This window comes from Mugil cephalus, chromosome 11 (assembly GCF_022458985.1).
Source record: "Mugil cephalus isolate CIBA_MC_2020 chromosome 11, CIBA_Mcephalus_1.1, whole genome shotgun sequence".
NCBI lineage: Eukaryota > Metazoa > Chordata > Actinopteri > Mugiliformes > Mugilidae > Mugil > Mugil cephalus.
The window spans coordinates 16,528,213-16,542,506 of record NC_061780.1 but is presented as its reverse complement, the minus strand read 5'-3'; the positions used below and the strand labels follow the sequence as shown (position 1 = coordinate 16,542,506).

The following is a 14,294-nucleotide window of genomic DNA, read 5'->3' as shown; positions in this document are numbered from 1 at the left end:
GAGCGAGACGCTTTTTAAAAAAGAAAAAAAAAAAGAAAAAAGAAAACGTGAAAGTCGATTATGTAACATTTGCCAGGGCTGGAAAGTACATTTACTCGAGTAGCTACTGCAGAATGCTCACCTCTGAATTAGGACTACCTGTACTTGAGCATTTCATTTCATTGGCCAAAACCTGAACACATTTTCACTCTAGGTTGATTTCATTGTCGTTGTAGAATAAGGTCTCTGTATATAGTTGTGTGGATCATTAATATTTCTGCAGTTCTACTTGTGTGTTTTAAATAATCTCAAATCCCTAAAGAGACTATACACTAAGATTCACCTCACTACAAGTTTTGCAATCTGTTGGTGCTGAGGAAAAGCATTTGTCAGGAAGTGTTTTCAGTTCCAGCTTATCACTGCAGGTTTTATGTTATCATAAAAAAAAAAAAAAAAAAACATCTTGGCCACCCAGCAGCGTGGCTGTGAAGTCCCCTGATTCTTACTCCTGGTCCTATAAATAGACTGAGTTGTCCTTTACATCGCTCCACGGTGTTGGGTTGCACTGTGGATTGTGTAGGAGCGTGTGAGTCTTGTTTTGTTTCCTTTCTGAAAATGGCACCAATTGATCCACGGATGAGAGTATTTTGTTGATTTTGGCCTCCACCATGGCAGATAACGTGGAACTAATCCCCATCCAGGCCACTGGGTGACATCCTATCAGCTTAATTAAACAGTTTCTGAGGAACAAATCAGATTGTTTATAGCCTATAATAGCCTTTCTCATGTCATTTAAACTTTCATAAGCGGCGAGGTTAACGGTCCGCTTTATTGCCTCTGTTATCAGCATTCAGCAAAGAAAAAAAAAAAAAGAGAAAAAAATAACAAAGTGTTCAGTACGGAAGTGTTTTGAATGTCTCAGACACCCTACTCTGATCAGTGAGCTCATATACGGCCACTTCCTAGAAATCCTCCCACATGACACACACTTTGTTTCAGTTGTTGTCTTAGTTAAACACTATGCTTTGCTTCCTTTGTGTGTTCGTATGTACACCCATGTGAGTGACTGCTCACTTGTCACAGTGAGGGTAGGCGAGAAAGGGCGAGACGGAATTTTCTTGGGCCTCGTAATTCACGACACATTATACTATACAATCAGCAAAACATGTCAGCAGCTGCACATGGTGTGCAACGAGTGTGCTCTTCTTCCGAGAACTGGCAGACCGGTGTTTCAGCTCATCTCGTGCTTGAATTGGAACACCTTTGGTCTTGTATAGGAGCAGTTATGCAAGGCGGTTTAAACTTACTTTGTCTTTTATTCATATTATTATTCATGATTCTTGCCCATGATTCATGATTATTAACAATTGCTTGCCCTAGTGTAACTATCTTGTGTTCAGCAATAACTTCATATTTGCCAGTATCATGTGTTTCACTCAGACGTTACAGCGCTACAGCTTTTCAAACAGTTGTATCTGCAGTAACACGTCTGACACTTCAATGAAACACCCCGATGTATCCAAAAGGTCACGTAGCTCTGCGCGCAATCTCTCAACAAGACATCATGAGCACATATGACAGGACATTGCAGGTAGACGCGAACTGTTCACAACTCACAACTGCAGCCACTGCAGAAGTGACTTAAAATAACTCAACACTTCCTCATGTGGCTAACCAAACAGAGAGCAGTGGTGTATCAAAAGTGGAACTTCATACTTAGAATGTATCTCAGTGCAAACTGCAGTTGTCCCAGTTGTATGATTAGGTCTATTTGTAGAGTAGACTGAACTACAGCATGACACGGAAAGTCCCAGCAAGTGCTCGGTCAGCTGGTGGCTGACTGACCGAGGATGAAGCTGTGACCTATGACTACACTTTGGTTTATTCATAACTAACAATGCTGAATCAGGTGTATTAGGTGTTGCAGTATAATATACTAACAAGAGGAAAAGGAATTTTTTTTTTTTTTTTTTACTTTCTAGTAGCCATGGATGTACAGATTTCCTTTTGACCGCCTTAATTTAGGTTGAAATTTCCCTACTGTGTGGATTGATGTGAAATAGTTTGCTACCCTCTGCTGTCCCTTAAATAATCAGTCCAAATACTTCATGTCTGACTTGTACCACAAGGAGGCTGAGGTTTTATATAATAAGTCATGCTCCCAAAATGATGCGTCCTAATGTTTCTGGTGATCCCCTAACTTTCTGGGTTAGTCTTAATGTGCTCAATGTTTACCTCTACATAGCACACTTTGGCATGCTTACATGCCATACTGAGATAGCGGCATTAGCACTATGATGAAATCACCTAATGTGCTGAAAGCATTAGAGAGCCAGCGCTGATGTAAGCTCTCACGCTTGTTTAAATTGACACATATATAGCGTGTGTGTCCTCGCAGCGTGTGGTAAGTACTCTGTGTATTATTTCTGAAATATAACTCTGCCAATATTTTTAAGGCTCGCAGACACATGAGCCATCAAATTAGAAAATGCTTTGAAAGGTTATTAGGGAACACACACACTGCATCTCTTCCGTCCATCATCTCTGTTTTTGTTGTGATGTTGTGACCAGACATGACAGCTGGTCAGTCCTTCTTGACCCCTTTAAAACCTTAATGGAAAATACACACACACACAACATACAGAGTTACACAAACATACACCTGTTGCTGCTCCTCCTGGATGAGTTTCATCACTGTCTCTCTCTGTTGTGAAATCCTTCTCTCTGCAGTCTCCTCTCACATCTGCCAGCTCGCATGGCAACTGACAGGGCCACATGCCTCACGTGGTGTAACATTCGCCCTCTTGTTTGTTTCTCAAAATAACGCCAGATCACCTATAGTTTTTCCAGCGCCCTCCACGTTTTCTCCTCCCCAAACGCCTCTCCACCCACCGTCCCTTGGACTCGGATTTGTTGGACTGTAACTTTTGACCCAGTGACTTCTTGTCTCAAGCCCATAAAGTCACATGTTGTACCCATCTGCTCACATTTTGTTTATGCCATACGAAAAGCCGACAGTCACAGATGAATGAATTCATGCTGTCACTTAATCTGTTGCTAATTGAAATCTTAATTACCAGCATGTCTTCAACGTTGCATGTCACATTTGGAAAATATCTGCGAACTGAACAATTGTGCTTTCATGAACACAAAACTAATTCATTAGTGATGTTCTGCTCAGGAGGAAACATCTTAATTTGACATATCCCGTTTCCCTGGTAATAAAAAAGATTTCTACACCCAAAAAAACTCACAGCTGGAGCGAATGATTTGTTTCTGCTGGATTATAGCTAGGCTGCGGCTTTGTAAAAAGATACCATATGTATATTATCTTAGGAGTCTCCCTGTGCCTGCAGGTCAGGATCCTGTCTGGGCATGGTCCTGCGTGTACAAGAACATCAGGTGGGGTTCAACGGACACACGATGAGGCATACGGGACACATGTGCTGCTCAGATTTCATTCACTGTCAGCAATGCTACAACATGCTGTACCAAAAGGGACATTTAGAGAGGTCACATGTACTCGCTGGGCACTTTATTTTCAAGGTAGAAACACAAACAGAAAACAACAGTAAAAAACTTTTTTTAAATTTTGTAAAATTAAATCTAGCTAAAAACAGATTATTCTGGAAGTCACAGGTTTTTGTAGGAAAGTCACTATTATGTCAGCATATAGTTACTATATACTATAAAAATAGAAATGCAAAAAAAAAAAAAAAAAAAATGCAAAAAGTATATATAAACGTTAAAGTTCAACATTTCAACACTTCTCCAGACACATCAGCAGGTTCAGACCTAAGAGATGAACATGGCTTTGACTCGCACCAAACAGTACACAGGCCCCGGGATTTAAACATGACAAGTGAAATCTTGTGATTTAGAGCAGACCAAAAATAGCACGTTTACCCTTTGTGAAGTCAGACAGGTTAAGAACAGGCTGTGCTGCAAAGATAGCTTGTTTGCTAAAGCATCCTCGATTTGCCCTGATGAGCCCATGCATGTATCTGTATAATTTTATCAAGAGACAATGAGGGACGGTATTATTTTAAGTTATGCGGTTGTTTTCATTGATTTGGGTGTCAAATAGAAGCATGGAAACGTCATGGAATATGCAAAAGTATTCAGGTAATAAAAATGCATGTCCTGAAAGACTCGAGGTATGTTGACTTTGTGAACCATGTACCAATGAAGTCTGGTAGTAAACGGGTTTCGAATGGACAACACTAAAATATGAGTTAGGATTTTGCCCATGTTTGTGAGATGCATGTCAGAGTCAGCGAGCCATGGTCAAACAGCTTGTACGGCAGACTCCCTTTAGATGTCCAAGTGTCCGTCTTGAAGTCATAGGACTCGAAACTGTCCGAGTCCTCGATGACGTCGTGGCCGTTGACAAAACGTCCGCCCGTGACATAGAGTTTGTTGTTGAGAACGGTGGCAGAATGGTGCATCCTCCTCTCCTTCAGATTGGCACACTTGATGAACCTGTTTGCCTTGGTGTCGTATGCAATCATCCTCCTGGTGTATCCTGTGACGGGCAAGAGATTTGCATGAGAGAGGAAGAAGTTGTGGGTCCAGCTGAATGTGATGATCTAATTCTAGATGCTTCATTCAAGTTTTAAGGATAAAAATTCTGCTAACCCCACTGTATTTGTTATCTGTCATAGTACCAGAATTGATGCTGCACCTTTAAATACATCTAATCCCAATTTAGTAATTCAGCGCGTGCACCTACCTCCGATGATGTAGATTTTTTCATCCAAAACCACAGCCGGAGCAGACACGTTCTTCACCGTTCTGTTCTCCATCTTCGACCACATGTTCCTGGCAATGTGATACACCTGCAGAAGAGGCGAAGGGAACTGTTATAAGTAAATGAATGAATGAATGGGTGAGAGTGGAAGGACAGATGAATGAACGTCGGTTTTACCTGAATTATTCTGACAGGATTCTGCATGGCGTCCTCTCCTCCAAACATGTAGATCCTCTGGTTAGTAGCAGCGACTGCGGGGTGAAGAACGGCCTCGGGCATGGGCGCCATGCACTCCCACTGGTTGAACATACTGTTGTACCTGATAATACCATTAAGACATGTGTTAAATTCCTTATATGTCAGTGCCATTACTAACAGAATCTCTTCCATGAGGAGGGTTTGTCTCACCTCTCTACACTGTTTGTCAGCCGTCTGTCAGGTCCAAGGCCGCCCAGGACGAAGATGAAGTGGAGGTAGGAGACGCTCTGGTGGGCGAAGCGTGGCTGAAGCATGGACTCCGCTGTCCGCCACTGGTTGGTCTTCAGGGAGAGTGTGTAGACGTCTGTGCTGACTTTGCTGCACTTTGTGTTCGTGGTCAGGCCTCCGATGACGTACAGGACGCTGTGAAGGGCGACGTAGGATGATTTGTAAAGACGAACAGGCAGCTTGGCGAGCCACTGCCACTTCTGGCTCTTCTCGTCGAAGACCAGCGCCTCCCTCGAGGTCTGCTCGTTGTTCTTCCTCCCTCCCACCACCACCAACATATCGTGGCATGTGTAGCGCCTCGGCGCAACCCACAGGGGTTTGAAGCCGACCACCGTATCTTCAATGTATTTTGTGTTAACAGAAAACATGAGCCGTCTCACAGATTCAATGAGCTCGGTGCAGAGAGTGGAGGACTGGATCAGAGGGTCGTTGGCTATGAACTGGAAGAGGTATGTGGGGTGGATGTATCGAAGTCGAACTTTCTTGAAGAGGTCGCTAATAGCACCACGCCTGGATAAAGGGTCATGATGGATCCAAGCAACGAGTGTCTCAAAGACCTGCTCCTCCTCGGCGCAAAGGCTGTCATCCTCCAGGTAACCCATGATCTCCGGCAAGGAGAGATCACACAGATCCTCGGACGCTGACACATCAGAGAAGCTCTTCATGGCCATTTCTTTTGCTTTGACTCTCAAACTGTTACAGTTCATGATGTCAGAAAGTCTTATCATGCTCAGACAGTTGTCTGGGCTCAGCTGCTTCTGAAGGAATCCTGAGCAGGCCTCAAAAAGGCGGGCGTATTGCAACATGGACGACGCCTGCATGAGGGGGAGCACAATATCCATGCTGATGCTAATGAGTCCAGTGTAAACATAGTCAATGATGCTGCTCAGAATGGCTGATGTGACGCCCTTTAAGTCAATCTTGGCCTGATGTTTCTCCATGAAGTTGTTGCAGAACATGGCTCTGAAGTAAGGGCTGCTGGAGACAAGGACGTTACGGTGACAAGGGATCTCTGTGTTGTCCGAACACAGCCACACATCGGTCAGGATGTTGTCCAGTCTCAGTCTGTTGAGCTGCAGGAGCAGGTTGGAGGAATGCTCTTTGTCTTTGTAGTGAAAGACTTCAACAACAGGTCGATCCATGCTGAGGAGAGGCCGCGTTGTTAATAGTTGAAGCTTTTCAGTTTCAGACTTGACTCATGATTTTAGTTATATGATCAGGTAAAATCATACCGACAGTTATTAACTGAATGAAATGTACTTTTATATGTATTATCTTTTATATCTATCTTTCTCCTCTTTAGTATCCATTTATTACAACTTGTTAGAGTCTAGATGTTCTCAGTCCATTTTGCTCGTATAAATGAACAAATCTCAGCAGAAATAAAACACTTTTTTTTAGATGTTGTACAATAATTTTAATACAAGGCTATGTTTCTTAGACATCTTACAATAAAAACAGTAAACTATACAGGGTGTTTAGCAAATTATGACCATACAGTATTGGAATTATATTCTGTTAAGCTCTGTGGCATGTATCCTAAATTTAAGCTGCAAATATTCCTAGAAAGCCTCTCAAAGTTCAAGTTTAAAGATATGACTTTAGGTCACCACCTCTGCCATATGAGGTTGTTTCCTGAATGGGGCCTACGTTAGACCTGTCTGATCTTTCTGGAGACTAATAGTCTGAGCAGATTTGTGCTGAAACCTGCACAGCCCCTCTTGCTGCCAAGGTGTCATTATCATGGGGCCAGTGAAGCGGTTGTGGTGTGGTATTGTTTTATGTGCGGCTTCGAAAAAGATTTGTTTGGCTTTTCAACCCGATGAATGTGGCTGCAGCTTGTCTTCCGGTGTCAAGCAATAGACGTAAGAGCAAAGTCTGCAAAAAAATGTATTTGTCTATATTTAAAGCCCCACGAAACCTCTACTTAATCAATGATCGCATACATTATTTTAAATATAGTATTTGTAGGGTGGTGTAATATTTGCATTTAATTGATTTATATATGGCTAACATCAGACAAAGTAAATCCAATGTTTGCAGCTCATGACTCCTTAGTGGAGCAGTGCTCTTACCTGTTCCTCTTCTTTCTCTTTATATATGTTCCCGGGGTCCTGCTGCTCTCAAAGGAAGTTCTCAGCAGAAAATATGATGTCTTGACATTTCCCTGTCCTTTCTTCTCTCTTCCTCTCGTGTTGATGCAGTGTGACTGTATGTTCCCCTCTCTTTGTAGGAGCCTGTTGCGTACTGTTTGTTGTTAGTGGTCTCTTTCCACGAGGCCTCTGTGTACATTCCTCCTCTAAAAATAGGAGCCCTCTTTGGCAGCGCTGCCGCAGACTCACATGTGACATGTGAGAGAACTTTCTGTGTCGGCCTGACTCCACCGCCACTTAATCTCTCCTCCTATGTTTTTCTTTTTTTCCCTCCTTCCTGCGATATTATTCCTACAATTTGTACAACCCACACCAGACTTCTCCTTTCTTATAGCTTGTGTTCCTGTTCACTCCATCATCTCTATCTCCGTCTGGCACATGATTGCAGCAGTAACAACAGCACTGATACTTGATAACACTCATTTTGTTGCCGGCTCACGCTGCCAGCCGGTGGAAAACACAGAGGCATAAAAACAGGATTATGTTACTGTAGAAGCAACAAAAACACCTTTTCAAGAAAAATAAACTAAGAAGAACAAAATCTCAATTTTATTGACAACACAAGTTAAGAGAAAGTTTCAGATTCACATGAGGACAAAGCTTAACGGAGATGAAATTAGATGGCATATTTGACTTCACTGTTACAAAGGCTGGTCATCTTCAAGCATAGAGAAACATCCTAATTGTGCATTTTGCACAGATGCTTGCATTTCCTGTTTTTTTTTGTGTGCGTATTCTCTAAGCTCATTTCCATCTGATTTGTTTCATGATCCCTGAAACAGATCGAACCTATTCACCGCAGCACCGGCTTTTATGGGGTACATCCCACAATGTGATTGTTGCCCGTTCCTAAAAGCTGGAGAGGAATCAAAGCTTGCCGGGCTGTTTTCTTAAATGCGAGCACAAGAACAACAACAAGACTAAAAGGTTTCCAGTCACCGCCGATACCGATGTGACTTGTTATCCTTGTGCCGGGGCTTGTTTACAGATCTCTGCAAATCAGACATAAATAGCTGCTTGAGGTAGCATGACCTCTTGAGTGCACTTCCGTGTGCACCGTATAACAAAATCACCAGCTTAGACCGTAAGCCCTTGGTGCTGCTGCTGTCCGTCCTCATGGACAGCTTGTGCTTGTGTCGTTTGTGGGCTGCGTCAGACACAATCACAGACACCTCGTCCGTCGTTAAAACAAATGCATAATTTGCACATTTATTAAAAAAACAAAAAAACCTACCACGCACCAACCTAGAATAAAACTATAAATGTGATACAATAAACTGAAATCATAATAATCCAATGTGTTGACACCAGATTCACACCTGCTACAACTAGACAGCGACCTCTAGCGGCCATGTCAGTAAAAACTCAACCGCTTCATTATGAAAATCTGATCTAATTAACTCCTGCATATCTTTGACTTTTAGTGTGTGTGGTCAGAAGTTTATTAAAGAAAAAACACACACACACAATAAAGGCATCAGCTTTATCGTTAGTAAGTAAATTGTTATTCATACCTGCAGGACAATGCTCACTGTATCATGCAACAAAATGTCAACATTTAATATCCTGCCTTTTTGCATGGTACTGACATTAAAATTGTCTCATCGATCTCTACGGTCAAGGGCGAAAGCTGAAACTTGTTTGCCCAGAAGACTGCGGTGTCATTTTTATCACCCCCACTCTCATATTCAGCGCTGTGATTGCATCCTTTATAGTTAAGCACATTGTCTGCTATCTCTGTTCCTTCACCTTGACAAAAAGGACTCATTAAAGTCTGCCTGTAGGCAACAAGTTATATTAAAAGTTAAGGCTTTGGCTCGCTCTTTGCAGCGCAGCATTTTCATACAACGGCGAGGCGGCGGCGGCGGCCACCCACCGCCCGCCCCTGTGTCTTCATATCACCAAATGATTATCTTCTCATAAGCACATGCTCTAATAGAGCTTGTACCCTGGGGATTTAGATCCCGCTGATTAGTATTGTGTTTGTGTTAGTGTGAGTGAGTGTGTGTGTGAAGGGCAGACAATTCTCCTTGGTCAAATAAAAGACGGCTTGAAAGCTGCATTGGCAGCTCAGTCTGTTTTCTTGACTTTGTTCGACTGCACGCTAGTCAGCGCGGGGTGCAATATTTTGCTTTGCACATGTTGCTCATTTTATTTTATTATTTACAATACAAAAATGCGAGTAGTACTGAAATTTCTTAAAAGGTTCTGTCTGGGCTGAAGAGGTCCCAGACCGCTCGCGATAAATACAGTGATAGGAGAGTGGTGATCCTTATGCAAGCCCAGATAATGATCCTCTTTCCTCTGTGTTTGCTCAATTAAGGCCTTTTTTATTAAATCAATGTGGGAGCCAATGAGACCCTTTGCATTAGTCCGTGGAAGAGTTAAAAAAAAAGAAGAGGTTTCCTGCAGACAAACCGTGTATTTTGAGATTATAGTGTCCATCAGCACATCACCGTGCCCTAAAATTACAAAAGACCAGCTGTCTGTTCAGTTTGACTCAAATCTAAGTTTCCTCCCAAAATCTCTGCCTTCCTCTTCTGTAATGAATTTCAAGCTTGAGCGGAAGTACACTGGATTGTCACTCTGTCATGTCTGTTTAGGATGCTTGCCCCGGTGCTCGGGGACTGATTCTGTGCTTGACTAAGCTTGCTGAGACGTACTTCCACAGCAGAGTCAAACACAGCTAGCAAGGTAACTGGGGCTCGCGCCTCTGACTTTTGCATTAAATGTTTCACGACGGTCACATTGTCAACCATCGTTATTTGAGCTATACAATGTCAAAAGCTTTGTATGGTTAACGCAAATTCAAACATGAATGCCCCAAAGTTAAAAATGATACATCAATTAGACAGTCATGTGCATGTGCATGTGGATGTGCATGTGCATGTGCATGTGCATGTGCATGTGCATGTGCATGTGCATGTGCAGTATATGCATGCATGGCTTCTGGTCTTATTAATTTCTTATCTCTGGAGTATTTGTATGTCATTTTTAATCCAGTGCATGGAATGGCGGATCCTGTTCCTCACAATGGAAACTACAGTAATAAGAATAAAAAGTCATGCAGATTCTCACTTTAACATTACACCAATCAGCCACAACATTATGACCGCTGACAGGAGAAGTAAATAACATTGAGCATCTTGTGACAATTCAGCGTTCTGCTGGGAAACTTTTGGACCTGGCATTCGTGCGGATGGTACTTAGACATACCACCCACCTAGACCAGACACCCCATAGCAATAACACTCTTTGATGGCAGCAGCCATCCCCAGCAGGATGCAGCCTGACACACACATACACACAAACAGTTTAGCAACAACTGAACTGAACATGATCTCTGCTCCTGATGAGTATTAAATGACTTAAATAAACTGAAGATAACATTTATGACCTAATGAAATGCTCAAGGTGCAGATGGAGTATTACATCATTAATTAATTCGTAGGGCGGACAGCAGCCTTGTAAAAGCAAACTCACATTCCAGCAGAATCCCCTGTAAGAATTAGGTTAAAAAAAAAAAAAAAAAAAAGATAATACAGATTTGAAATACAAGCTAATTTTCTGTATCTTGCTCCTTTCAGTGCACTCAGACCATTATTGTATCCACTAGGTGTCAGGCCAACGTTATGCAAATTTCAAACACCGGCCCCCGTCCCCCTGTGACTTCTACGAACTCACTGTAAGTCAACACAATAGATGCACGAACTGGTGAGCTGAGAGTTGTTTCCTTATTTTGTTTGGTTATTTATAGGACGAGCCACTTTTCTGCGAAAACAGAGACAAACATCGGGGCTATTAATCCTCTGAGACATCCTGCAACGGTTTCCAGCACGCATTTGCTGTGTGAAACATAAAGCGCCCATTTGCTATTTGACATAGACAGGCTCTACTTAAACAGACACTGGGAATCATGCGGTAGCCTCTCGAGTCCGTCTGCCTTGGGATATTACTCCCAAGTGCATAGCGATCCATTTGAAGCAACAGTGAGAGCAGTAATCTGGCTTTGATGGAAAGACGTCCACACATAAATGAACAAAGAGTGCGGGAGGCGAGAGCGAGGTTTGAGAAGTAGCCTATAGAGACAACGAGGGAAAGAGAGAGCAGGGGGGTTGTGTCAAGTAAGTGTGCAAGTGTGCTTCTGTACATGCACACACCAGCAGGGATGAGGTCTTAGCGGGCTTATAGTTAGCTACTTAAAATTCTTCTGACGCAAGCAACACATGCAGGACATGTTATTTGAAAAGGAAACAAAAAGTGCAGGATGTGGAAGGGCAAATGCTTTGTGTTTACTTATTGTGCCCTCCACCGTAGCTCTCCCAAGGTTCCTGTCTCGTTGGCGTGGCGGTCATTCAGTCCTTGCCGGTGTGTGCAAACCTGCCTTTATGTCTGCTCTGATAGAGCCAGCCACACTGTGTGGGTTAGTGGGCGCTGTGTGGACGGTGGAGAGGTGTTTGTGGATTTTCGTAAGCCGTTATGTGCGTTATATGCTGCTACATGTGTGGGAGGGAGGGTTGTGAATGTGTGTGTGTCTGTGTGTGTCTGTGTGTGTGTGCGCGCAGCAGATATTGATATTCCACTAGCAGCAGAAGCTGAAGCCGATGTCTTTAAAGTGTCAGCCCTCAGCAGCCAGCCAGGTGTACCTGAGTTACAGAAGAGAGAGGGCGAGAGAGGAAAAGGTAGCAAAGGGAGAAGGGGAGTGAGACAGACATGTAGAGAGAAAAAGAGAGAGGCCATGAAAGACAGCAGAAATACAAAGGCAGAGGAGATGAAGAGACAGACTGAGAGAAATATATTACGAGAGGAGGGAGGGAAAGAACACTTTGGTGGGTTTTCTGGAGGTGAAATTACTCAGATGTCTTTGAAGGCCTCTATGACTGTCTTCTGCCTCCTGCGTTCACGGCGACAGACACACGGACAGACGGACGGACACAAAGGGAGTGGTGGCTGTGGGGCCAGGCAATGAAATGTCAGGTTTCAAAACACAGCAAATGAGTGGTTTTTAAGGTGCTGCCCGGGGTGAGCGAGTCCACGATATCACAAAGGAATAGCAAAGACACAAACAAGCGCATGTTACCCTTAAACACGCCTCAATTAAATGTTGGTATTAGGGGCTGATTGTGAGTGCATTCAGATTTTATCCCTGCTTCCTCTGGTGGTGTTTTTCTTCCTTTGGTGTGTCCTTTGTGTGCTGGTGACTGAAAAAGCAGGTAAACACAGTATTTCCCAGACAGGTCTTTCTCTATTATTGTGAAAGGTAAACAAAATCGAGTGAAAACAAATGGCAACCATCTCTACAGGGGTGGTAATACGTTTCTGATAAACGAGCAATCTCCTCCCTTGCCGTCATGGTTCAAGATAGGAGCCGGATTGCTGTTTTTAAAGCCGCTCTCTTTCTCTAAAACCTGTAGCCTGAAATAACTGCGTACAATGTGAAATATGCTAAGCTTGTAGTGGCAAATCCACAAAGAATAACCTCTAGCCACTTTGCAAACCTGTTTTTCGTCGACTGTCGTCATGATCTTTTTGCAGTTTTGTCACCAGAACGTAATTTGTCAGGCATTAAATAGTTGACAAAGGACAAGGAATTAGCTACTGAACATAAAGGAACATATAAAGAGTGAGACATTCGACTAAGCAGTCAAATAAAAGGGTCACGAATATTGGACTTATATTTGTCAGACAGCCAAGAACAAGTAAAGCAGATTCGTTTCTGTAGAAGGCAGCAGCGAGCTGAGCCTTTTCCACCTAGGCCTTCAATGCATTGCGACCTTATTCAAAACACCTCTTAAAAAGATGGTAATGATGCCACTGCTGCAGAAATCATCAACAACATTCAGATACGCATAAAAAAGCAACTTAGACTCTATCTCATATAGTGAGATGAACGCTGTTACTAAAACAAAAACTCATAATTCAGAGTCTTCTCTCACGCACCAGAGCCACATATGTCAAATCCAGCAGAAGCATCGATGTTGACCCAGTAAAATGGCAAAAATGGACATAAAAGATATAAACAATATAATTCATTTTTGTCAGCCAAATGAATTATAATGTCAGCCAAGGTTATCTCTCATAGTTACCAACCTGAAATTGATGGACACGCCCTTTCCCCAGCTAGGTCGGGCTAGCTAGCTCTGGGATTAGGCGGCCTTTCCTCACCATATCCTGCTTCCTTCCTTCAAAGTCGGCCGTGAAAATGGCTTTCTAAGAAGATCTGCAACCAAATCAATAGCCTCGTAGGTTCAAAAAAATAGCTATGAAAACGATTGCACAATTCAGTTGTGCATTTCGCAACAGGTGAACGCAAACCGCTGTCTTGACATACTCATCAACGGGCAGGGCGTCCCACTCTGTGGTCAGATCCCGGGCTAATTCCTGTATTTTACAGTTTGGCGGGAAGCATTGATTCCGTGGTGTCTTCTCCACAAGCAACGGAGGCGGCTCGCTGTAATCTTCCAATTTCTGTAACACAGATTAAGTAGCGGCTGGGGCTTAGTCCTGGAGGTTTCAGTGGCCTCAAATGACACCCCTCTCGACAACGTTTGAGGATTCTACAGACCACGGAAATTAAAAATGTTAGCTTGATTGTGTCCATCCAGTCGGAGTGAGAGCACTCTTTAGCGTATTGCCAGTTTCGTTGGACGAGGCGTAGCCTAGGGAACTTCTGCCTCAAATTTAGTTGAAAATTACACAGCCAATTCTGAAAACGTGGACTTACTGCATACGGACTTTAAGTAGGAATAGGACAACACAGGAAACGTTTTGCCTTTTACAGCACCAAAATAAAAGTTAGGCAAGAATTCATTTCACCTTGGTAACTGGCACTGAGTATATAATCATTATACCTGGCCAAAAGTGATTACTGGTGTCTCTAAATAGCAATAAAAAGAGTAATGTGTCTGAAAACAAAATTATTTCAA

At 42.9% G+C, this 14,294-nt stretch overlaps 1 protein-coding gene across 1 annotated transcript; it reads right to left on the bottom strand.

Annotated features, from left to right (window-relative positions):
- Nucleotides 1-3,497: 3,497 nt before the first annotated feature.
- On the bottom strand, nt 3,498-7,484 carry LOC125015858 (kelch-like protein 38). The gene is made up of 5 exons (XM_047597872.1): nt 7,291-7,484; nt 5,138-6,358; nt 4,907-5,048; nt 4,712-4,817; nt 3,498-4,504 (listed from the first exon to the last, which is right to left on the bottom strand). The coding sequence occupies exons 2-5, from the start codon at nt 6,355-6,357 to the stop codon at nt 4,215-4,217; spliced, it is 1,758 nt and encodes a 585-aa protein (XP_047453828.1). The 5' UTR covers nt 6,358; nt 7,291-7,484; the 3' UTR covers nt 3,498-4,214.
- Between the last annotated feature and the right edge of the window lie 6,810 nt (nt 7,485-14,294).

What these genes read in the sequence shown, in the direction of transcription:
- LOC125015858 (XM_047597872.1), bottom strand. Translation starts at nt 6,357, where the DNA reads ATGGATCGACCTGTTGTTGAAGTCTTTCACTACAAAGACAAAGAGCAT. An exon ending in CTGACAAACAGTGTAGAGAG is followed by an intron (nt 5,049 to 5,137) that starts GTGAGACAAACC and finishes TGGTATTATCAG; the next exon opens with GTACAACAGTATGTTCAACC. An exon ending in AAAAATCTACATCATCGGAG is followed by an intron (nt 4,505 to 4,711) that starts GTAGGTGCACGC and finishes TGCCCGTCACAG; the next exon opens with GATACACCAGGAGGATGATT.